Raw genomic sequence first — 22,879 nt, 5'->3', positions numbered from 1 at the left:
TTCCTGGAAGCAGAGGCTAAGAAGCATCTGTACAGGCATAAAGAGGAAACATGGCTTTATGTCTGACAAGAAGTTTTGTCCTCCCCAAGGCATATGGCGTCAAGGCTGGGCCTAACCCAGTCTCATGACCTTGTGAATCCAGTCCACAAACACAGAGACACGCGTGAAGATGGCTGGCCAGCGGGACCTTGCGCATACTCGGTTGGGGATTATAATTCCTTCCAGGACCCAGCAGTTGTGGGTAAAGCAGGCAAGTGGGCCTCCATAGTCACCCTGGCAGGTAGGAGAACTGATGAGGACCCCGGGCCACAGCAATGACTAGCCTGCTTCATGATAAAATAGTTCATTTCTAGCCCCCCATACCCTTCCAGGGCTGGCCCAGGACCCTGCCACCAACCTCACAGGCCCCCACAGGGGCCAACAGTCCCTCCGTGCACATCTCGCTCTCCCGCACACGTCCTCGGTGCTTGATGTTGCACTCCTGGTTGGAGATGACGTTCAGCAAGGCCACATTTAGGACTGTGTCATTACCCGTACCTGCCGTGAGGGGAATGGGGAGAAGGAGAGGGTCCTGGACAAAGATCCAGGGCTGGGCCTCCTGGCCACCAGCAGTCCTGTGCACTGTGCTCTTACCTTTGGTCTCACCCCAGCCTGCAATCTCACACTTGGTCCCTGGAGGCACCACATACCATTCAGGGGGCAGGCAGATCAGGGCCACCCGCTGGTTCAGGGTCACAGATCTTCAGCAAGAATGGGGGCACTCAGGGTCTGAGGCCACAAGGCCCAGCCCCACCTCATACCCTCCCAGGTTGTCCACATACCTCTCCAGCTTGAGCAGGACAAGCTGGGAGCCTGAGGGCCCACACACCATCTTGGCTACTGGGACCCGCTGTAGGCCTGGTTCTCCGTGCTGTGGATTCTGGAACAGGGTGCCCAACCATACCTCATAGCCTGTGAGAGGCATATGGCTGGGAGAGAAGCTCTGCTAGGTCATTTGTGACTCAGTCCGTTGCCCCAAGGCTCACTTGTTAGTTTGCCTGGGGAAGGGGGAAGGTGGGATGAGACTGGGTCCCCAAACACAAGGGAGGCTCACCAGGAGGAGAAGCACTGCCGGGCAGTCAGTATCCACTGCTCCTTCACTAGAGACCCCCCGCAGAAATGCTGGCCCTGCCTAGAGGAGTGGGGAATTAGGACAGGAAACAGACTCCTGGGACAGATGCTAGACCTGCCATCTTCTGGCTAGGACCTCTGGGGGCAGGGATAGATTACCAACCCCCAGTGGGATAACCACAGAGGACACAACCTCAGCTCCTCTGTGTGGGAGACAGGCAGTTGTGCCTCACCGATTCCGCAAGCTGACTGTCCAGGGTGAGTTGCCTGGATGGCCCCCAACCACGCGCAGCTTGGAACGACGCTGATCCAGCCGATCCACCCTCTTGCCACACTTCTCAAACTGCACCTGGTCTGTAGGATGGAGTGGGCTGGATGAAACCCAGACTGTGTGGATGTGGTGGGCTAAAAGGCCTGACCCGTAACTGGCCCAACTCCTAACCTGGGGGGTCCAGGATTGATGGCGGCTGGTCATCAGCTGAAAGACAAAGTTCACTGGGGTTAAGGGAGCCAGCCTTTGGTGGTGGGGGCTGAGGCAGGGTCATGGGGGAAGCGTCACTAGTGCTCACCGCAGCGTCGCAGGGCACAGTAGTCGAATGGGGTTCTTGGGTCCATCGTGTAGCACCAGGGCCCATGGCTATCCCCATCTGGGTTCCGGCAGAAGTTCTCCTCCAGTTGTGCATGCGGTTCGGAGGTAAACGTGAACCTAGGCGGGAGCGGGAGCAAAATCGTGGCAGGGTAGTCTCAACCATTTCCAGGCTCTGCTCCCAGACACCAAAACATGCCGCCCCAGGGTTAGGGCCCTGGCGAGGCCGGGAGCACCAGGGACTCACTGCGGCTTGTGCGGCGTCTCAGCGGACCAGCGCTGGCACTGGACACCCTTGCGGGTCTTGCTGACCGTGCCGCGGTACTGCTCCCCTGCGCCGTGGTAGCAGTCTGCGGCGGGTGCGGGCAGCCGTCAGGCCGAGACCTCGCCCCGGCCCTCCGGTTCCAGGCTTCCAGCCCCGGCTCTGTAGCCCCCAAGCTTGGGCCTCACCCTGGGGCCGCACGTCGTCTGCACAACGCCGGATCTGGTAGCAAAAGGCCACGCGCATGCCGGGCCGCAGTGTGAAGCACCAGGGCGCCTCTGAGCCGTCGGGGTTCCGGCAGAAGTTCTCCCGAAGGTCTCTAAGCAGGCGCTCCACTCAGCCCTAGCCCGCCAGCCTCCAGCCCTAAGCCGGTGACTACCCTCCTCCCGTCTCACCCGCAGCAGCACGTCCCAACGCCCGCCCCCCCCCCACCTCACTTGCACGCGTATTTTTCTGGCGTAAATCGGTGCTGATGCGGGATTTGCGCGTCCCAACGCTGGCAAGGTACGCCCGCGGTGGTGGTATTGGCTGTGCCCCGGTAGCCCTCACCCTTCCCGCGGAAGCAGCTGACAGTTGTGGCCTCTTGGCGGGGTTGTGCCTCGGACCCTTGGATCGACCGAGATAGGTCGGGCCCCGAGCGAGAGCTGAGATCCCTCTGGGGCTGGGACCAAACCCGCCTTTCCCAGGTGTACGGTACTCCACGGGATACGGTCTCAGGTCATGCCCAGCCCCTCTTACCTCCCCGGCCAAGCCACGCCCCTCCCCAAGGTTCCCAGGTACCCTGACAGGCCTGGTCCCTGCCGCCTACCGCAGCGGGGGAGGTCACAGAACTCTCGCTCGATCTGCGGATCCGTAGTGTAGCACCATGGCCGCTCGGAGCCGTCAGGATTCCGGCAATAGTTGTCGTCCAGACCTTGATCGAGGAACCTGGGAGCGGTAATGGGGCGTGAACAAGACCCTGGGACTCTGGCTTATCTGGCCCCGCCCAATTGGCCTACACAGAGCCCTGCCCCTGGAGTCCTGGACCTTCCCTAGCCCGGCCCCTAGGGCGCCGATACCGCCTACGCGTACTTGCCCGGCTCGAAGGGGTGCTGGTGCGGGTGCTGAAGATCCCAGCGCTGGCACTCGCGCCCTGACTCCGTGCGGTCTACCGCGCCGCGGTAATCCTCGCCATTGCACCAGACACACGCGGCTGGAGACAAAGAGCCAGTGGGTTCGTGGATGGGCGTGGGCTTGTCCCTCCACTCTCCCAGCTTGACCCGGCGCCGCTTACCCTCCCGGCAGGATTTGATGCCGCAGCTCTGGAAGCGCACGGCAGGGTCTGTTGTGTAGCACCAAGGACCTCCGGGGTCGCCATCAGGGTTACGGCAGAAGTTTTCTTCCAGGCCATTCCGGAGCGTGGGCGTGTACCTGAGGGCCCAGAGCATCACTATAGTGTGTGTTGGGGGAAGGCCCCAGGCCGGGACAGAGGGAAGGTGTTTGTCTCACTTGTGATCATTCGGGAACTTGTGGCTCCAAGCCTGGCAAGGCAGGCCACCCACGGTCGTGGCCATGGTGCCCCGGTACCCAGCCCCATTGTTCATGATGCAGGTCCGTATGTAGTCTGGGAGCAAGAGACAGAAGATCAACTTGGGCTGAGGTCCCCTGTCTCCCACCCTGCCCCTCTCCACCCCCACTCGCCTTTCTTCTGGAAGAGGTCACAGCGCCCAGAACGCCGCAGCCTCGTGTGGGGCGAGTGTTGAGTCCATGGCAGCAGTTGGCAACCATGGCTGCTCACATTGTAGTGGAAGGCCCTGGAGAGAAGAAGGCACAGGGTAATGCCACAGCCCAAGCTCCCGTGCCCCCAGTCTTATCTAGGCCCAGTGGCCACTCACCGGCAGTCCATTAAGGGCCCACAGCGACCAGCACACTCTTCAGCATCTGCCACATCCTCCTGCCAAGGCCCGGGCACCACCGCATGTAGCAGGTGCTGTAGCTCTGTGCCCCGGAGCACCTGGAAGTCATTCAATGCCGAGCGCTGCCCTGCAGAGTGGGCATGAGTGGGTGCAGGTCAGGTGGGCATACATGTCAGTAATGTGTATTGGCATGTCCACACTTTCTTCATTCAGGATATCAAAGCTACAAGGCTTCTGGGATGGACCCTGTATGCACTTTCAAAGGCCAGTCTAGCCCCCCTGCACAGATACTTGTGAAAAAAATTTCTCCTGGGAAGCAGGCCCAGACTTGGTAGTTATCACCGGTGCCTCTGTTTAGTGGCCCAGGCACCGAGCTCAGATCTAACACATACGCTTGTTGAGAGCAGTGTGTGATGAAGCTTGCCCCATCTCATCTCTCAAATGAGAATGCTAAGGCTCAGAGCCATCACATTACCCAGCCAGGGGCCCTGGCTAGGCATTCAGACTCCAAATCTGGGCTCTCACCTGCACAAAGGCATGTGCTAGGTTAGAGGGGTAGATCAGGCTCAGGAGGGGTCACTGCCTGCTGTGTGCGTGCATCTGTGTGGTCCTAACACTGCTTCAGTACTAGGGCAGACGTGCTAATAGAGGCCTAAGTGGGCATTGTCTATGTGTTCCTAGGGCTTCCCAGCTGTGCTAATAGAGGCCTAAGTGGGCAATGTCTATGTGTTCCTAGGGCTTCCCAGCTGTGCTCAAGAGGCCAAGGTCACTGCCCCATGCCCACTGAGCCTCTGGCTCCCCGACTTTTTTCTCATCCTAGAATAGGAGAATGGGGCCAACCCCCTCCTGAAGGCAGATGGGGATCAGGGTTGGGGGCACTCACCAGGGACCCCTAAGCATTGAGTCAGAAGCAGCAGGAGTGGGAGCCACCCCATCCTTCTGGCTGGAGGCTGCACTGTGACCCACCACAGCCCCATCCGGGAAGTTGTGAAACCTGTCCCTACGGGATTGGGTGGCTATGGCTCCACACGTCAGGTCAGGGCCTGCTGGACCCTGACCTGAGACCTGGTGACAGGAGCCATGAGGGGCCAGGCCTCAGGTCCCATAGGTCAGTTGCAAGGGCCTAGTACAGCTAGCCCCCTGAGAGGCCTCCCTACTTAGTGGACAGGTGTTAGGAAGGTTTGGTGGGGACACTTGAGGTGCCCTGGGGTTGGGGTGAAACCCCTCTGCAGCCTAGTCAGCCCAAGGGCATTGTGAAAGTGAGAGCTGCCAGAGGTCTGGGTTCCAGCCCCTGGGTGACATTAAACTTTTCTGAATTTCGGTTTTTCCCTGTAAATTGGGGAAAATTACTTGCCCCAGCTTCAACACTGCCTCCCCTCCACCCTTTTGCTGCTGCCTTATCAGGCCCCAGCTGTAGGCAGGTCAGCCCACGCCCGGCGGCAGAACCCAGAGAGGCTCGCTCATCTCAGCCGCCAGAAGTGTCATCCCAGGGAAGGTGAGCGAGGCTGTCCACTAGGACTAAATAGGGGAGGAGGTAACAGGTAGCAGGGACTCTGGCAGGAACGGCCTTTCAGACGTTTTAAGGACCGTCTGAGCGGGGCCTCCAAGTATGGGTAGGAGACAGGCGGCCTAGGGATTCCGGTTAGCACGTCGCGTTCTGCCGCAGCAGGGCTGGGAGCATCCCCAGGGCAGGCGGAGGTCGGAGGTGGTGAGGCCTTTCAGCGAAGCTGAGGCCTGGAACAACCCGGTGGGAAGCCATGGAGGGGGTCCCCTACCGGAGGCTGGGCGCGGGCCAGTGCGCGTGCGCGGCTGGAGGCTCAACGCGCGAGCGTGCGCGTGATTTGGCCCTGAACGGACGCCGTAGCCAAGAGGTTGGGCGGATGTTGTGAGCAGGGTCGCGGCGGCCGAGGCTCGGGGTGAGTGAGGGGCGGCAGGGCTCTGAGCCTGGTGGGTTCCGGCTGTTCCCTTCGCGGTCCAGGCTAGTCCAGTGCGAGGGCACCTGCAGCGCAGGGATCTGGGTGCGAAACTCCGAGCGGGAGCTGATCTGGCAGGTCCTTTGGAGCTTGGGGCCAGGCGGGGGCGACTTGGGGGAGCCATGCGCCGCCCTCGCCGTCCTTGGGCTCCCAGACGGAGTAGGTTCAGTTCTGAGCCCGGATACCCCGGCGGGGTTGGACGGGATAGCCGTGACAGAGAGTCCCCGGGCGGGGACAAGGTCCGCCTCTCACCTGGGTCCTCAGCAACTGACACCCGGTGTGGGTGTCTGGAAGGTCTGCTCATCAAATGAATGACTGCGTTTAATCAGATCTTCAACTACTCTGGTAGTGAAGGGGCACCGATCATGGACGCCCACCGAGGGCCCGAGGTCGGGAAAACCACCTTCCCGAGGAGCAGTCGTGGTGCAGACCCACAAGGGTTTGTGGTGGGAGTAGAAGATCTGTTTGGGGTGAGATAAAGAGACTGAACTGCAGAGTAGGGAGTGTTGGCTAAGGCAGTGCTGCAGAGCGAAACTCTAGACCTGCGTTGTCTAATAGAACTTTATATGATGGTGAAAATGTTCTACCTTTGTGCTGTCCAATAGAGTAACCATTAGTCACATGTGGTCATTGAACTCTTGAAATGTGGCTAAGGCAACTGAGAAATCGAATTGTTAATTTTTAAAACTTTAAGTAACCTCATGTGGATGACGGCTGCTGTGTTGAACAGCACAGCTACACATCAGTGAGGCCAGCACCAGGGACTCAGTGCAGGTTCTGGAGCAGCTGCAGCAGCAACATGATGTGAGGGATAGATGCACTAGGAGGAGCAATGGAGTTTGCCATGAGGGCTGGGCAAGGGTGGTGATTGGATGAGTTGGGAGGCCACATGTGTGAGTGGGAACAGTGAAACTATCAGAACCATGGATAAAAGAAGGGAGGAACCCAGGGCTGAGGAAAGAGGCTCCAGCCTTGTGGGGAGTAAGTGGGACTTATGGCTAGAGATGACCAGACCAGTGGTGGTCTGCACTTGGGGGAATGTGTAGGATTGTCGCTTCTGGTTGTGAGCTGGACTCAGTATGGCTTACAACTGAGATGGATACAGGGGCTCTGCCCCTAGGACACCTCACTTTGGACATTTTGGTCTGATTTCCACAGAGCTGAGACATTGTGTTATGGTTTGGCAAGAAATATATCTGGTACCTGCTCTCTGCCCAGCCCTGTGCTGGGCACAGGGACACTGGAGAACAAGAAGTGGTCCCCGTTACCTGGGCCTAGACCCCTGCTACCCTCCCTGTGTAGGAAGCTGGGAGCCCCTGCATTCCCCTGCCCTATGTGTGAGTGTGCATGCCCCTGGCCTCACCTGCTCCCAAGCCTTCCTGCCATGGCAGGACTGAGGTCAGGTGTGGGGGCCCCTGGCTGGCCCTGAGTAGACAGGCTCTGTGTCTGGCTCAGCCTCCAGGACCACTGGCTGCCCATGAGAGATGAAGGATGGCATCCAAGGAGGCCGGCATGTCTTTCTCCCGCAAGAGCTATAGGCTGACCTCAGATGCTGAGAAATCCAGGGTCACAGGTAAGGGCTGGCAGGGAAGAAAGGAGGCTCCTCTTGTTGGGAGGAGAAGGAAGGGACAAAGGCCTCAGGCCTTGCTGTACCTGTGGCTGGCCTAGGACCAGAAGTCTCTGGGTCCTAGGAGCTGCACTGATCATGTGGCCCTTTTCTCCCTTCTGACTTGTGGCTCAGGCATTGTGCAGGAGAAGCTGCTGAATGACTACCTGAACCGCATCTTTTCCTCTTCTGACCATGCACCCCCAGCAGCCACCAGCAGGTATGGCTGGGTGGGTGGCCCCTCCTCACTCTGCTGGGCCAGACCAGAATAAGGAGGCTGCAGTTGTAGGGAAAGGGAGCCTGGGCTCTGGACAGATAGGCTTAGGCTCTGTTCTCACTGTGCTCCTGGCTGTGAGATCTCTGGCCAGAGAGTCTGCCTTCCATACTCTGCTTCTTCCTGTCTCCAGACAGTGCTAGTTCCTTCTGAGAGTCAGGGAGCAGAGGTCAGGGAGTGGGTGCACATTCATGCCCAGCTAGCACCTGGCACCTACTCCACACCCAGCATCTGCCCCTGCATGTACCTGCCCTCACCTTGGCCCCAGCCTGGCCCCTTGTAGCTTCTGACTGACCTTGTAAAGAACAAACTTCTCCAAGGCCTTTTCTTTACAAGTTTAATACTTTTAAGTGTAGTCAGTATAAAAGTTACAAGTACATTTTAGCAGAAACTTAGAGGGCCAGGCCCAGTGGTTCACACCTGTAATCCCAGCACTTTGGGAGGCCAAAGTGGGTAGATTGCTTGAGTCCAGGGGTTCAAGACCAGCCTGAGCAAAATGGCAAGACCCCATCTCTACAATAAAATACAGAAATTACCTGGGCATGGTGGTGTGCACCTGTAGTCCCAGCTGTTAGGGAGGCTGATGTGGGAGGATCACTTGAGCCTAGGAGGTTGAGGCTGCAGTGAACTGGCCTCTGCATGCCACTGCACTCTAGCCTGGGTGACAGAGCAAGACCCTGTCTCTAAAAAAAGAAGGAAAAGCACCTGCTTTTCCTTGTTATTTTAACATGACTATTCAAATGTGATTATTTTCTGTTTTCTTTTTTTGTGTTACATTTTTAATTTTTAATTTTTGTGGGTATGTAGTAGGTATATATATTTATGGGGTATATGAGATACTTTGATACAGGCATGCAATGCGTAATAATCACATCATGGTAAATGGGGTATCCGTCCCCTCAAGCATTTATCTTTTGTGTTATAAACAATCTAGTTATACTCTTTTAGTTATTTTTAAATGTAGAATTACTATTTACTATAGTCACTCTGTTCTGCTACCAGAAAGGTCTTATTAATTCGATTTTTTTGTACCCCTTAGCCATCCCCATCTCCCCACAAGCCCTACACTACCCTTCCAAGCCTCTGGTAACCATCCAGTACTTTGCCTCTATGAGTTCAATTGTTTTAATTTTTAGCTCTCACAGATAAGTGATAACATGCAATGTTTGTCTTTTTCTGCCTGGCTTATTTCACTTAACATAATGACCTCCAGTTCCATCCATGTTGTTGCAAATTACAGCATCTCATTCTTTTTTCTGGCTGAATAGTACTCCGTTGTATATATGTACCATGTTTTCTTCATTTATTCATCTGTTGATGGACACTTAGATTGCTTCCAAATCTTGGCTATTGTGAACAGTGCTGCAACAAACATGGGAATGCAGATATCTCTTCGATATACTGATTTCCCTTCTTTCAGGTATATACCCAGCAGTGGGATTGCTGGATCATATGGTAGCTCAATTTTTAGTTTAGCTTTTTTTTTTTTTGAAAAATTTTTTTTTTTTGAGACGGAGTCTTGCTCTGTTGCACAGGCTGGAGTGCAGGGGCGCAATCTCAGCTCACTGCAAGCTCCGCCTCCCAGGTTCACGCCATTCTTCTGTCTCAGCCTCCCAAGTAGCTGGGACTACAGGCACCCGCCACCATGCCCAGCTAATTTTTTGTATTTTTAGTAGAGATGGGGTTTCACCGTGTTAGCCAGGATGGTCTTGATCTCCTGAGCTCGTGATCCGCCCGTCTCGGCCTCCCAAAGTGCTGGGATTACAGGCGTGAGCCACTGTGCCTGGCATTTTTTTTTTTTTTTTTTTTTTTTGAGGTGGAGTTTTGCTCTTGTTGCCCAGGCTGGAGTGCAGTGGCGTGATCTTGGCTCACTGCAGCCTCTGCCTCCCGAGTTCTAGCAATTCTCCTGCCTCAGCCTCCCGAGTAGCTGGGATTACAGGCACACACCACCACGCCCAGTTAATTTTGGTATTTTTAGTAGAGATGGGGTTTTGCCATGTTGGCCAGGCTGGTCTCGAACTCCTAGCCTCAGGTGATCCTCCCACCTCAACGTCCCAAAGTGCTGAGATTACAGGCATGAGCCACCACACCTGACCAATTTTTAGTTTTTTGAGGAACCTCCAAACTGTTCTCGATAGTGATTGCCCTGTTATAATTTATGTTCCCACTAACAGCATACAGGGGTTCCACAACCTCGCCAGCATTTGTTATTGCCTGTCTTTTGGATAAAAGCCATTTTAACTGGGGTGAGATGATATCTCATTGTAGTTTTGATTTGCATTTCTCTGATGACCAGTGACATTGAATACCTTTCCATATGCCTGTTTGCCATTCGTATGTCTTCTTTTGAGAAATGTCTGTTCGTATCTTTTGCCCATCTTTTGATGGAATTATTAGTTTTTTTCCTATAGAGTTGTTTGCGTTCTTTATATATTCTGGTTATTAATCCCTTGTCAGATGGGTAGTTTACAAATATTTTCTCCCATTTGTGGGCTGTCTCTTCACTTTGTTGATCGTTTACTTTGCTATGCAGAAGCTTTTTAACTTCATGTCTGTTTATCTTATAATGTATGTAGTTCAGATTATGCTGTATAGAAAACTTTTAAAAAATTTGTCATCTTCAGTTCTTTTCTTAAAACATTTTTATTGAGCTATGATTAATATACAATAAACTACACATACTTAAAGTATACAATTTGGTAAGTGTTAACATATATATAAAACCCATGAAACCATCACTACCATCAAGGTAATGGACATGTCCCTCACTTCCAGAAGTTTATAGAAGTTTGCATCTTATTTTTATCATCAAATGTTATCCCGTGAGTATTTTTCCACATTATCAATTTATCTTACTGAGCATCTTTAGGGCTGGGGGTCTGCTGTGGCCCATACAAGTGCCCTAGTTTGGAAGGACTTTTGCTTTTGTAAACAATGCTGTGAGGATGCCCAGGGCTGGAGTCGTGTGGCTAGAGTGTTTGAACTGCAGTCACTTTTAAGACTGTTGCCAGATTACTTCTTCAAAGGATCAAGTAGGTTCTCCCTCCCTGCAGTGAGGCACGGTTGTCCCTGTCTCTCACCCCCTTATCAGCCTTAGCTGTTCTGTCTTTTATGACTTCTGCTCTTTAGGCAGGTCCAAAAGGCAGCATCATTACCTGTTCTATTTAAGCAACTGTGGTGGTCAGAAAGTGCCTGCTTGCAGAGAGTTCCTGCCCACCCCCACCCCATACTCAGTCCTGGCCTGTTCTCAGAGCCATCTGATCCCTACCTCATGTGATACCAGAGATGGTCCTGCTGCTGCTGCTGCTGCTGTGGCCGCCAGGAGAGACAGCAGGTGGTAGGGCCGTCAGTCAGTGGTTGTGGGGATTCAGGGCCCTGAACTGGGACCTAGGAGATCCAAAAAGGTCAGGGAAGTTGCTGGTCTTGGCCAAATGGGCAGTGCTGTAGGCACTCAGTGGTGGCTGTCTCAGGCCGACTACCCACAGATATGTGCAGTCTGCTCTCAGGATCAGGCACACCACTTTTGGGGTCAGGTACAAGAGTAGCCGTTCCAAGTGTGGGCTTGTTAAGAACTGTTTTCTTTTGAGACAGGGTCTCGCTATGTCACATCATAGCTCACTGCAACCTCAAAGTCCCAGGCTCAAGGATTCCTCCTACCTCAGCCTCCCACATAGCTGGGACCACAAGCACATGCCACAGCACCTAGCTAATTTTTTTTTTTTAAGAGACAGGGTCTTACTGTGTCACCCAGGCTGGTCTCGAACCCCTGGGCTCAAGTGATTCTCCCACCTTAGCCTCCCAAAGTGCTGAGACTACAGGTGTGAGCCACCATTCTTGGCCTGTAACTGCTTTTGAGGAAGGCTCCTTTATCCTTGGGCCCACTGGGGTATTCAGAGATGGGGTTGGCTTTAGCCTTCTATGCTACTAGCTGAGCACCCCGACTGCATAGCCACCACCTGGCCTTGGCCTGGGACAGAGCAGCAGTGGGGAGGGGCCTTTGTGCATCTCTCCTCCTACAGTTCAGAGCTGGGAGTGGCTTACACTGGGGGAATATGTGATCCCTGAGCCTGGATAATGGCTACTGTGTCAGGGTGCTTTGTCCCACCTTCGTCCCCTTCCAGAGCCTTCTGTCTATGTGGATGAGTAGGGTAGGAACTGGCATTAAAGGTGGAAGAGCAGGTGGTGGCAGCCTGTGGGCAGCCAGGTGTGTAATGGGCCTCTGTTCTGCCTGAGTCCTGCTGGTTACCACCACCTCACTCCCTGCTATTCTTAGCAGCTGAGCTCAGGACAGCACTGACTGGCATTAGACAGTACCCTTTTCCCTCTAGGCCTGTGTGTTGAGAGGATGAGGGGGCCACCCAGACAGATTTTTCCCAACTCCTTTGGCTCGGGTAGGTGGGCCATGTGCTCTGCTGACCATTTATGGACTGGCGGGTACAGGACAGAGCCATCCAGCAGCTCAGAGGGCTGAGCCTTTCATACTTACAGGACATGTCCCATTCAACACAGACTCCCCTGGCTGGGTGGTGGCGAGACTGGAATCTGCCCCAGAGGAACCACAGGCCTAGGGCAAGGGCTGGACTAGGTGGCCTTGGTACTGACCACTTTGGGAGCCAGCATTTCTCCCAGCCTTCTTCTTCCAGACACCATCAGCACAGCCACCTTTGAGAGCGGACAGGTTATGTGCTATGCAGACAGCACTTGTTATTCCCTGGGCTCTTCACAGTATCTCTAACATAAGTCATTATTCTGTTTTTACAGATGAAGGAATTAAGACTTAGAGAGGGCTATTTTTTTTTTTTTGAGACGGAGTCTTGCTCTGTCACCCAGACTAGAGTGCAGTGGTGCGATCATGGCTCACTGCAACCTCTGCCTCCCAGGTTCAAGCAATTCTCCTGCCTCCGCCTCCCAAGTAGCTGATATTACAGGCACATGCCACCACGCCCAGCTACTTTTTGTATTTTTAGTAGAGTCGCGATTTCACCATGTTGGTCAGGCTGGTCTTGAACTACTGACCTTGTGATCTGCCCGCCTCAGCCTCCCAAAGTGCTGGGATTACAGGCGTGAGCCACCGCACCCGGCCGCATACTTTTTTTTTTTTTTTTTTTTGAGATAGAGTCTTACTCTTGTTGCCCGGGCTGAAGTACAATGACACGATCTCGGCTTACTACAACCTCTGCCCCACTAAGGTTCAAGCGATTCTCCTGCCTCTGCCTCCTGAGTAGCTGGGATTATACGAATGCGCCACCACACCCGCTAATTTTTGTATTTTTAGTAGGGATGGGGTTTCACCATGTGGCCAGGCTGGTCTCGAACTCCTGACCTCAGGTGATCTGCCCGCCTCGGCCTCCCAAAGTGCTGGGATTACAGGCATGGGCCACCACACCCGGCCTGGACTGGTTATACTTTTGAGTTTAGTGGAGAATTCAGCCTTCTGACCTCCTGCATGCCAGAGTCTAGGACTAGGCACAGCCCTTTTTCTGGAGTCTAGGGAGCCCCCCTGTGACCTCAGGGGAAAGGATGGGATTTAGTGTCATCTCGCTGATTTCAAGGACTTGTGGACCCCTGGCAGCCTCTCACTCTCCCCAGGAAACCCCTGAACTTCCAGAACCTGCCAGAACATTTGGACCAGTTGCTACAGGTGGACAATGAGGAGGAGGAAAGCCAGGGTATGTGGCCGCCTCTGGAGTGGGGTTGGGAGGTGCAGAGCTGGGACCTAGGGGGCCTGGAGACATCTGGTAAGCTCAGGACACCCTATGCATCCTGTCAAACGCTCCACTCTGCCTGACCCCACCTCTGCTCTTTTCAGGACAGGTTGAAGGGCGGCTTGGCCCATCCACTGTGGTCCTGGACCACACAGGCGGCTTTGAGGGGCTTCTCCTGGTGGATGATGACCTGCTGGGGGTGAGTGAGGGTGAGGTGTGGAGACCCAGGTCCAGCCCCTTCTGACACAGCCCCAGGCTCCTCCTGATGTGGCCCTAGTCTCTCTACTCATCTGATGGGGCTGCAGCCAAAACTTGTCCTGATGTGGCCCCAGACCATTGTGTTCTCAGTCCTCAAACTCTCCCACCAAAGCCCTGAAACAGTCTTGATGTGGCCTCAGCCCCCAGCCCTTCCCAGCACAGCCCTGAGTCCCTCTCTCATCCTGCCCTGGCCCAGGATCCTTCCTGATACAAGCCTACCCCCTCCCACCATCCTCAGGCACGGTGCAGTGTTGGCCACCACAGGCAAATACCACCAGGGCTGGCTCAGTTGGGGATGGGGTCTTTTTCCCTTGGGGAGATGCTCTGTGTGCCTGGGAGCAAGCCTACCACCCCTCTTCTTCACCCAGGTGATTGGACACAGCAACTTTGGCACCATCCGCTCTACCACATGTGTGTACAAAGGTGAGACCTTACCCTGCTGTGGCCTAGGTAGTTACGAGAAAGTTTAAGGGCCCAGGCATGAGGCAAGAGGCAGTCTTTGTCCACCTCGTGGCCCTAACTCAGCTCTTTCCAGGGAAATGGGTCTACGAGGTCCTCATCTCCTCCCAGGGGCTCATGCAGATCGGCTGGTGCACCATCAGCTGCCGCTTCAACCAGGAGGTACACGTTGGGGAGGGGACCCCTCCCTGGGCCCAGGGAGAGCTTCTCCTGCCACAGGCCTCATCAGGTCTCCAGATCCCCTCAGAACTGCCCAGGACCCTAACTAACCTGGACTGCCCTCTGGAGAAGAAACGTGTCCCACCCGATCCCAGGCACCCCAGCTCAGAGAATACCCCTTACTCTTTCCCTCAGATCATCTGTTCCCTTCTATAGAGCCATATGAGTCCAAGGCTGGTGATTGGTGGGCTCTGGCCCAGCCCCTGCCTGCCTCACCAGGGACCTCATAGGCATTTCCTCCCTAGGAGGGGGTTGGAGATACACACAACTCCTATGCCTATGATGGCAACCGCGTGCGCAAGTGGAACGTGACCACGACGAATTATGGCAAGGTGAGAGCCAAGCCCCTGTGGGTCATCCGCCCCATGACTGTTACTACAGCTTATTTGGAGCCGCTGGGCAGCCATAAGGGACTACAGGGCACCAGGGAAGGGTCAGGGACCCAGGTCCTTTGTCCTTGTGGCTAGTCTCCCTTGGGTGGTTCTGGAAACGCAGCTGGGGTTCAGAGTCAGCAGGCTGCTGGGCTTCTGTGCATCTGGTGAGGCCTCCTCTCATGACAGGCGTGGGCAGCGGGGGACATCGTGAGCTGCTTGATTGACCTGGATGATGGCACTCTGTCCTTCTGCCTGTGAGTTTCCTATCTCTATGCACAGGCCTGGCCCCTGGGGCCTCCCCAGACTGCCCCCAGTTTCCTGGGCCCTGTAAGGGGCCAGGCTGAGTTTAATAGTCTGAGGGTGGGCAGCCACATGCTTAGCACTGGCTCACAGACCCACCCTTCTCCCCAGGAACGGTGTATCACTGGGCACTGCCTTTGAGAACCTGTCCAGGGGCCTGGGCATGGCCTACTTCCCAGCCATCAGCCTCTCTTTCAAGGAGTCCGTGGCCTTCAACTTTGGCAGCCGTCCTCTGCGATATCATTTTGTGAAGATGGCTGTGGGCTGCTCAGAAGCTCTTGGGGAAGCTGGGATGAGGGGCTCCCTACCCCAAGGGTGCCATGGGCTGGTGGCAGGCCCTGGCTGCTGCAGAGTTAGTCGGGGGCCATGTAGGGTGTCAAAGACAACTTTCCTCGCAGGAGCCTGGTTGGTTGGGTGCCCTTGTCTCCATTGAACAGATGAGGAATGTGAAGCATCCTCCCTAGGGAGAATAAGTGGGCAAGTTGTGATGCAAACTAGCCCTGCCTTAGAGCCCAGGCCCCGGGGCCGGGGGTGGGCAGTGGAGAGGGAGCAGGCATGTCTGAGCCACAGATAAGGCGTTGCTGGCTTAACTCTGGCACCTACCCAGTGGCGGGCTACCGGCCCCTGCAGGACCCACCGAGTGCTGACCTGGTGCGGGCACAGAGGTTGCTGGGCTGCTTCCGGGCAGTGCTGAGTGTGGAGCTGGATCCTGTGGTGAGCTGGGTTCTGAGCCAGGGGGGATGGGGGGCTTCCACAGCCTCCGCCCCTCACACTTCTCCCTCCTCCCCCTCCACACAGGAGGGGCGGCTGTTGGACAAGGAGAGCTCCAAGTGGCGGTTGCGGGGCCAGCCCACCGTCCTTCTCACACTGGCCCACATCTTCCATCACTTCGCACCACTCCTGGTGAGCAGCATTGGGAGGGGCATGGGAGGGGAGGAGACAGGTCATGCTAGACATGCCCGTGGTAGATGTGCCCTCACTAGGGGCTGCAGTGCTGAGGTGCCCGAGGTCCCATAGCATCACCTGGCGGGGGCCCCATGTGACCAGGTCCCTCAGACCTCAAAGTCAGTCCCCCAGGGAAACAGGGACATTGCCAACCAAGGGCATCAGGGGATGTCCTGGAAAGGAGACTGAAGGATAATAACATCCCAGGCCAAGGAAACTGCGTGTGCAAGCCTTAGAGGAGCCGCGGGGCAATGGCCTTCTTGTCCCTCAGTCAGACCCCAGAAGGGGTCATCTATGTTTGGTGTTGCTCAAGTGTCTTAAGGCTCTGTGCCTGAGGCTTGTGCCTCGGCCATGTGCCAGGGCAGGGGTGCCTTCACCAGAGTGGAAGGCCACCACCTCACCAGTGCCTGGCCTTGGTGCAGCGCAAGGTGTACCTGGTGGAGGCTGTGCTCATGAGCTTCCTGCTGGGCATCGTGGAGAAGGGCACACCCACACAGGCACAGTCCGTGGTGCACCAGGTCCTGGACCTCTTGTGGCTCTTCATGGAGGTGAGGCTCCTGACCTCAGGCCTCAGGCCTGGCTGTCAGTCTTCACTGGGGTCGGGAAGATACGGGGAGAATCTTGGAAAAGGCCCCAGTCATGGCTGCCTTGGCATCTCTTCCCCCAGGACTACGAGGTACAAGATTGCCTCAAGCAGTTGATGATGTCTCTGCTTCGGCTGTACCGGTTCTCACCCATCGTCCCAGACCTGGGCCTACAGGTGGGAGCCCCTGCCTCTGCCCTGAGCCCCCTGGACCTCGCCTGTCCACTCTGAACGCCCCCTCTCCACAGATCCATTACCTGCGGCTCACTATCGCCATCCTGAGGCATGAGAAGTCCCGCAAGTTTCTGCTTAGCAACGTCCTGTATCCTTTCCTTGCTGCCAGGCAGGCCAGACATGGGGTGCCCTCTGGACTCAGCAGAGGCCAGGAAGGAGAGTGTCATCAGGCCGGGGGTCGCCTGGGAGCATCAGGAGGACCAGAGCTGCCCAACATGTGGCACTTTCTCTACAGAGCAAGGACAAGAGAGCAAATGACTGAGCCTGGCCAGCCAGCGTAGCCAGGGGATTCTGAATGACTGCAGACTCGGGCTACGTGGAGGTGTGGGAGGGGCCACAGGGCCTGCCCTGTTCAGCCACAGCCCAGCACTTTTGTTCATGTTCCACAGTGGGGATTCCTGCAAGATCTTTAAGGAGGCAGCTCTTCCTGCTTCCCAGAATTGTTGAGAACTGCATGAGTGAGTGAGCATAGCTTTGAGCCCCTGGCTGGGAAGCCTCAGCTTGTAGCCGTTTTCTTGGTCTGGGGTCTTCCAGCCTCCAGGAGGCAGACACAAAGCTGGGAGACACAGAGGTCAGAGTTGGGGCCTGAGAAAAGGCCACCAGGCCCTCTCTCCAGCTTGTCCCACAGTCATCTGTTCCTGTGACAAGCCCTTATCGTGCACCTGCTGGGTACTGGAGCTGGTGGGCTTAACCACCACAGCTTTTTGTCAGGGAGCATGCCCTGGGGATCAGACACATAGCAGCAACATGCCCCTGTGGTGGTGGGAGAGCTGTGGCAGGCCCATCCAGGGATGGGCTCCTGGGGAAGGACTCTTGAGGGTGTACGGAGTGCCCTTTGGCAAGCAGAGCCCTGCCTTGACACCCGCCAGCTTCGACGTGCTCCGCTCCGTCGTCTTCTTTTACATCAAGAGCCCCCTGCGTGTGGAGGAGGCCGGCCTGCAAGAGCTCATTCCCACCACCTGGTGGCCCCACCGCTCCAGTAGGGAGGTGAGTGCACCCCAAGTAGGTTGGGCAGAGGTCATGGCAAGGGCTGGCCTGGGCATCTGGCCACTGGGCATCTAGCATGAGGCCTTTTTACTGGCCCTGATCCCTGGAGCCCTGGGGATGGAGTGTGGGTGTTCTGAGTGAAGGAGGCCTGGCTAGGTCCCAGGTGACCCTGCTGTATTCCACCTGCTACCCCTGCCTAGGGCAAAGAGAGCACGGAGATGAAGGAGGAGACCGCAGAGGAGCGGCTGCGGCGGCGAGCCTACGAACGGGGCTGCCAGCGGCTCAGGAAGCGCATCGAAGGTGGGCCCGCCTTGGGCACGGGGTAGGGTGGGAGGTGTGTGTATGCACGTGAGGGCGCTTGGAGGTGCCCATGTCTAGGTGGGACTTGGGGAACCCTGGTGGTGGAGCCCTGGCCCAAACCTGCCCCCCATCTCCCGGAGCCTGAGGGCCATGTTCCTCACCTCACCTCCAGTGGTGGAAGAACTACAGGTCCAGATCCTGAAGCTGCTGCTGGACAATAAAGATGACAATGGGGTGAGTGACTCCCAGAGCCCTGGGCCGGGCCCTGTGGGGAGGGATGCTGCACTGGGCCTTAAGACCCAGAGGGTGGGGACTGGCTTTGGTTCCCATGGCAGGGGCTGGGGGAAGGTGCAGCACTGAGCCAGCCCAGTCTGGGCTTGCATTCTCAGCTCAGCACAGCTTCACTTTTCCCTCTCTCAAAGGGCGAAGCTTCTAGGTATATCTTCCTGACCAAGTTTCGCAAGTTTCTGCAGGAGAACGCCAGTGGCCGGGGGGTAGGTGTCCTCCAGGCCAGCCCACTGTGGACCCCCAGCTGCACTACACAGGCCATGCCCTCAGCACCTGGCGCCTCTCGGACTGCCTCATCCCTGCCTAGCCCTGAGCTTTTCTCTGCTCCTTTTCCCTCCCTGCTCAACCCTCGACCCTCGGGCAGGGCCTTGGATGAGGAATGGGCAAGGCACTGGGCTGGCACCAATGCATGTTTCATGCCTGGTGCCCACAGAACATGCCCATGCTCTGCCCCCCTGAGTACATGGTCTGCTTCTTACACCGGCTGATCTCTGCCCTGCGCTACTATTGGGATGAATACAAGGCTTCCAATCCTCATGCTTCCTTCAGTGAGGGTGAGTGGCACCAGGGCCCCAGGTCAGTGAGGCTGGACAGAGCCAGGCATAGGGCAGCCCCTAATGTTAGTGCAGAGTGCTGAGCTGAGGCTGTGGGCTGTGGGGAGTTGTCCCCGGCATCCTGCCTGGTTGAGTCCTACCCAGCCACAGGCGGCTTCTCCACTGGGGCAGCAGGAGCCCTGCACCCCAGGCCTGCCGATCCTGTGTTTGCTCTGATTGTCCCACGGGCTCCTACCATTGTGGGCTCTTTTCTTCCATCCTTGCCCCCCATTTCTCTGTGCATCCTTTATAGGGCTGCCTTGGGTGGGTGCTGGGGGGCCCTGTGTTTGAGTCCCCAAGGGTCAGTGGGAGTCTTACCTGCCCTGGATTGGGGGATATCCCACAGGACTGGGGCTGGGCCTCTCTGCTTCTCCTGAGTGAACGGCTGCCATGAGCACCCCCGTCACCCCAAGTTATGCAGCTGCTGGCTCTGACCTGAAATGGCAGGGGTGGAGAGGAGGTAGGGGAGGTCTGTTTCTCGGTCCAGGAGACAGTTTCTCTGTCTGCCTGGATGGGTGAGTGGCCAAGGCCAGAATTCCCAGGCTGTGCTAGGCCAGATTGGAGGGGAGGGCTGTGGGGAGGGTCTTCCTACTGGGCCCTGACCACTGGCCTAGCCTCCTCAACTCCTCGCAGAGGCCTACATCCCGCCCCAGGTCTTCTATAATGGCAAGGTGGACTACTTTGACCTGCAGCGCCTGGGGGGCCTCCTCTCGCACCTGCGGAAGACCCTCAAAGGTGTGTGCAGGCCTGTGGGCCGGGAGCAGTTCTGGGGCCAGGTGGGGGACTGTCCCTGAGCCTGCTCTGCTTTGGATGCTGAGCCATCCTATGGCCACCAGAGGGTGCCCAAGTCTCTCCACCCACTCAGGCAGGGAGATACTGATCCGCCTGCCCTGCATCTGGGCAGCTTCTCTTTCCCTCCAGCACCCACGCCACAGGGGTCGGGCGTGCCTGGCAGGGGACCAGGGATCTTGGTGAGGTGTGGATGGGGCGTGCAGGTGCTGCTGGAGCTGCCTTCAGGGATGAGCACAAGCTGCTCCGGTGCAGGGCTGAGGGCACAGCGAGAGCAAGGCCCTGAGCCTGGTATGAGGGTGGGTCTGTGCTGTCAGAACCTCTCTCTGGCTGCCGCAGTGTGTACACTGGAGTGCAGGGGCTGAGAGACGGGGAGGCCAGGTGTCCCCTCACAGGAGATAAGGGCCTGCCCAGGTAGGTAGGGGAGGGCACAGGTGGAGGAGAGGAGTCAGGATGACCCCAGGCTTCCTGCCAGAGGTTGTGTGGATGGGGCGCCATCAGGGAGAGGGGCTGCAGGAGGTGGTGGAGATGAGAAATTCTGTGTTGGACACAGCGCGTTTAGCGGGGAGCAAGGCCTGGGCTGGAGGCAGCGAAGGTGGGGTCAGTTGTCAGCATGGAGGTGGGGATGAGCCTGGGATGAGGCTTGGCTCCCACTGGGAGTGCCCAGAATGAAGCAGCCCTGGCATCTCCTTTTGTTTATGGAGTAGTCACAGAGTGGGGGAGGCCCTGGAGAGCAGGAAGTCCTGGGAAACAAAGCCAGGGACCGGCAGGAAGGGCATGATGGGCTTACATCTATGTAGAATAAAGAAAGTCAATTTGAAAATAAATGAAAAAGAAGGGTGTGATGGGGAAGGCCTCCTGTTACTGAGTGGCGGCTAGACAGGGCCCTTGAGATGCAGAGTGAAGGCTGGGTGGAGGAGGCAGAGGGGCGAGGGGCAGATACGGTGCTAAACCAGGCTCTGCAAGGCCTCCTGCCCAGCGTGCTGGGCTCTCTCACCATCCTGGGCACTTCCACTGTGGTGCCTTGCGCCACCACTGGCCTGAGAACCCTCCTGCTCTTCCTCCCAGATGACCTTGCTTCCAAAGCCAACATTGTGATCGACCCACTGGAGCTCCAGTCAACCACCATGGATGACCTAGACGAGGATGAGGAGCCAGCCCCAGCTATGGCCCAGGTGCCGCAGTGGGGGCAGGCGGTGGTATCTGTGTTGGGCTTTTCCTGTATCTTATGGGCAGGGGTCTTACCCAGGGCCACCTTCCGCTTCATGTAGGCAAGGGGTTTCTCACTGGGCTGGTCCCTCACTGTGAGTGGAGGCATGGACCCTCCCTCACGATTCTGCAGCCCCGTGGGCCAAGGGAACCCTGAGCCAGCCCTGGTCCTGGCCTCCTTTCTTCACTGCAGCGCCCCATGCAGGCCCTGGCTGTTGGGGGGCCACTGCCCCTGCCCCGGCCCGGCTGGCTCAGTTCTCCAACTTTGGGCCGAGCCAACCGCTTCCTCAGCACAGCGGCTGTGAGCCTCATGACCCCACGGCGGCCTCTGAGCACCTCGGAGAAAGTGAAGGTCCGCACGCTGAGCGTGGAGCAGAGGACCCGTGAGGACAGTAGGTGCTTGGTGGGGTCAGGCAGGTCCCCGAAGGACCCTTCCACAGTGTACAGTCCCCTCCCCGGGCAAAGCCAAAATACACCTCATGCCCTCCCAGCCCTGTGGCCTGGCAGCATCCCAGGAGTGCAGGAAGCACACTCCGAGGGCAGGAGATCAATGCCGCAGAAATAGGTCCTGGCACCGCAGGCCTTGCCCTGCACCCCACTCCCACCCCCATGCCCCCATGGGCTCCTCGTGGGCCCCTCCTTGGGCACAGGAATGGGAGAGATGATTTCCTCTCCTGCTGTGAGGCAGGCTCAGGAGAGCCGGGATGGCCCTACCCTTGACCCTTCCCTCCCCGACTCCCCAGTTGAAGGCAGCCACTGGAATGAGGGCTTGCTGCTGGGGCGGCCCCCCGAGGAGCCTGAGCAGCCCCTCACCGAGAACTCGCTGCTGGAAGTCCTGGATGGGGCGGTCATGATGTACAACCTCAGCGTACACCAGCAGCTGGGCAAGGTTGTGCACTCTTAGACCCCGCATTGGGTGGCGGGTGTTGTGCGTGTTTGGTTGTGTGTGTATGCTTGTGTGCATATGGGCCCGCAGGGCTGCCTGTTCAAGACCGTGCATGGGAGCACATGCCTCAGCGAGGCTGGTTTCTGCTCCTGCTGCCTCAGTCTGACCTGCTGACTGTTGCGGGAATGGGACCACCCTGGGCCTAAGGTTGGGACCTTGGCAGGGCTGGGGTCCAGACTGGGTCTGAAGAAGCCTGGATGAAGTGCCCAAGGGGCACTCTGGACATGTGGTCCCATGCTGTGTAGATGGTGGGTGTCTCCGATGATGTCAATGAATATGCTATGGCTCTGAGGGACACAGAGGACAAGCTCCGCCGGTGCCCCAAGCGGGTAAGGCCCACATAGTCTTGGTGGGGGGCAGCTTGCTTACTCGTACAGGTAACCACAGATGAAGTCTGGTTCTGGGGGCTGCCCTGGCAGTTCTCATCCCCACTCTAGCCCTGGCCATAGCACACCAGTGAGAGTGGGGCTGGCAGCAAGGCCTGGCACCCATCACCAGTGTGGCCTGTGCCTAGGTGCCCCCCACCCCCTGGGCCCAATAAGTGCTGAAGCACACCCACTGTCCTCATCAATTATGCATTGACCCTGAGTGCTTCCTTGGCCACTTGCAGAGTCAGCAGGAAGCGGGGCTTGGCTCCGCTGCACCCTCCGGAGCCCTCTGCTGTAGTTGCCCTGGCCTAGGAAGGTGGGGCCCAGTGTGTCCAGGCTGAGATTCCCTGACAGCCCCCACCCACCCCCACCTGTCAGCATCCCTGGGCCTGGCAGCTGGGGGAGCAGCGGTTCTGGCTTCAGGTCCCTGGGTGCTCTGGCCAGCAGCTCACAGACCCCCAGCTGGGCCTTACTTCCATGTCATGAGGGGACCACCATGGCCTTGTTCTGAGGCTGGCTCAGGGTCACCAGAGGGTCAGTGGCAGAAAGGTTTTGAAAAATGGAGCCCAATCCCTTGCCTGCTCCAGGCACTAGAGGGCCCTTCCTAGGCTGCCTG

The 22,879-nt window shown here is 57.0% G+C and overlaps 2 protein-coding genes across 15 annotated transcripts in view; one reads left to right on the top strand and one right to left on the bottom strand.

The window, feature by feature from the left end:
• Nucleotides 1-30: 30 nt before the first annotated feature.
• Nucleotides 31-5,658, bottom strand: MST1 (macrophage stimulating 1). Of its 5 annotated transcripts, none has more exons than XM_054550745.2 (18): nt 4,737-5,658; nt 3,833-3,980; nt 3,639-3,751; nt 3,447-3,561; nt 3,232-3,368; nt 3,034-3,150; nt 2,767-2,885; nt 2,396-2,564; nt 2,147-2,277; nt 1,944-2,046; nt 1,680-1,816; nt 1,553-1,588; nt 1,304-1,464; nt 1,094-1,171; nt 822-968; nt 634-740; nt 398-537; nt 31-273 (listed from the first exon to the last, which is right to left on the bottom strand). In XM_054550745.2, exons 1-18 carry the CDS (start codon nt 4,828-4,830, stop codon nt 112-114), a joined length of 2,214 nt encoding a protein of 737 aa, XP_054406720.1. In that variant the 5' UTR covers nt 4,831-5,658; the 3' UTR covers nt 31-111. The 5 variants fall into 5 exon arrangements, with proteins under 5 accessions (XP_054406720.1, XP_002813790.2, XP_054406715.1 ...); XM_002813744.6 differs by having other exon boundaries at nt 1,344-1,464; nt 3,030-3,150; nt 4,737-5,656; XM_054550740.2 differs by having other exon boundaries at nt 398-740; nt 1,344-1,464; nt 3,030-3,150.
• Nucleotides 5,659-5,680: 22 nt separating this feature from the next.
• Nucleotides 5,681-22,879, top strand: part of RNF123 (ring finger protein 123) — a 32,762-nt gene continuing 15,563 nt past the window's right edge. Inside the window, exons 1-25 of one of the 10 annotated variants that reach the window (XM_024245243.3) lie at nt 5,681-5,769; nt 7,282-7,399; nt 7,568-7,652; nt 13,296-13,375; nt 13,516-13,610; nt 14,038-14,092; nt 14,205-14,290; nt 14,593-14,679; nt 14,908-14,975; nt 15,133-15,258; nt 15,621-15,735; nt 15,820-15,924; nt 16,389-16,514; nt 16,634-16,726; nt 16,798-16,871; nt 17,653-17,770; nt 17,971-18,070; nt 18,243-18,304; nt 18,493-18,564; nt 18,792-18,912; nt 19,585-19,686; nt 20,809-20,915; nt 21,143-21,341; nt 21,693-21,838; nt 22,141-22,224. In XM_024245243.3, the coding sequence (XP_024101011.1) occupies nt 7,318-7,399; nt 7,568-7,652; nt 13,296-13,375; nt 13,516-13,610; nt 14,038-14,092; nt 14,205-14,290; nt 14,593-14,679; nt 14,908-14,975; nt 15,133-15,258; nt 15,621-15,735; nt 15,820-15,924; nt 16,389-16,514; nt 16,634-16,726; nt 16,798-16,871; nt 17,653-17,770; nt 17,971-18,070; nt 18,243-18,304; nt 18,493-18,564; nt 18,792-18,912; nt 19,585-19,686; nt 20,809-20,915; nt 21,143-21,341; nt 21,693-21,838; nt 22,141-22,224 (2,388 nt within the window). In that variant the 5' untranslated portion in view covers nt 5,681-5,769; nt 7,282-7,317. The other 9 variants (XM_024245239.3, XM_063722486.1, XM_024245242.3 and 6 more) reach the window with 9 other exon arrangements.

Source organism: Pongo abelii, chromosome 2, assembly GCF_028885655.2.
Source record: "Pongo abelii isolate AG06213 chromosome 2, NHGRI_mPonAbe1-v2.0_pri, whole genome shotgun sequence".
Taxonomy (NCBI): Eukaryota; Metazoa; Chordata; class Mammalia; order Primates; family Hominidae; genus Pongo; species Pongo abelii.
This window is presented reverse-complemented; position numbering and strand designations above follow the sequence as displayed.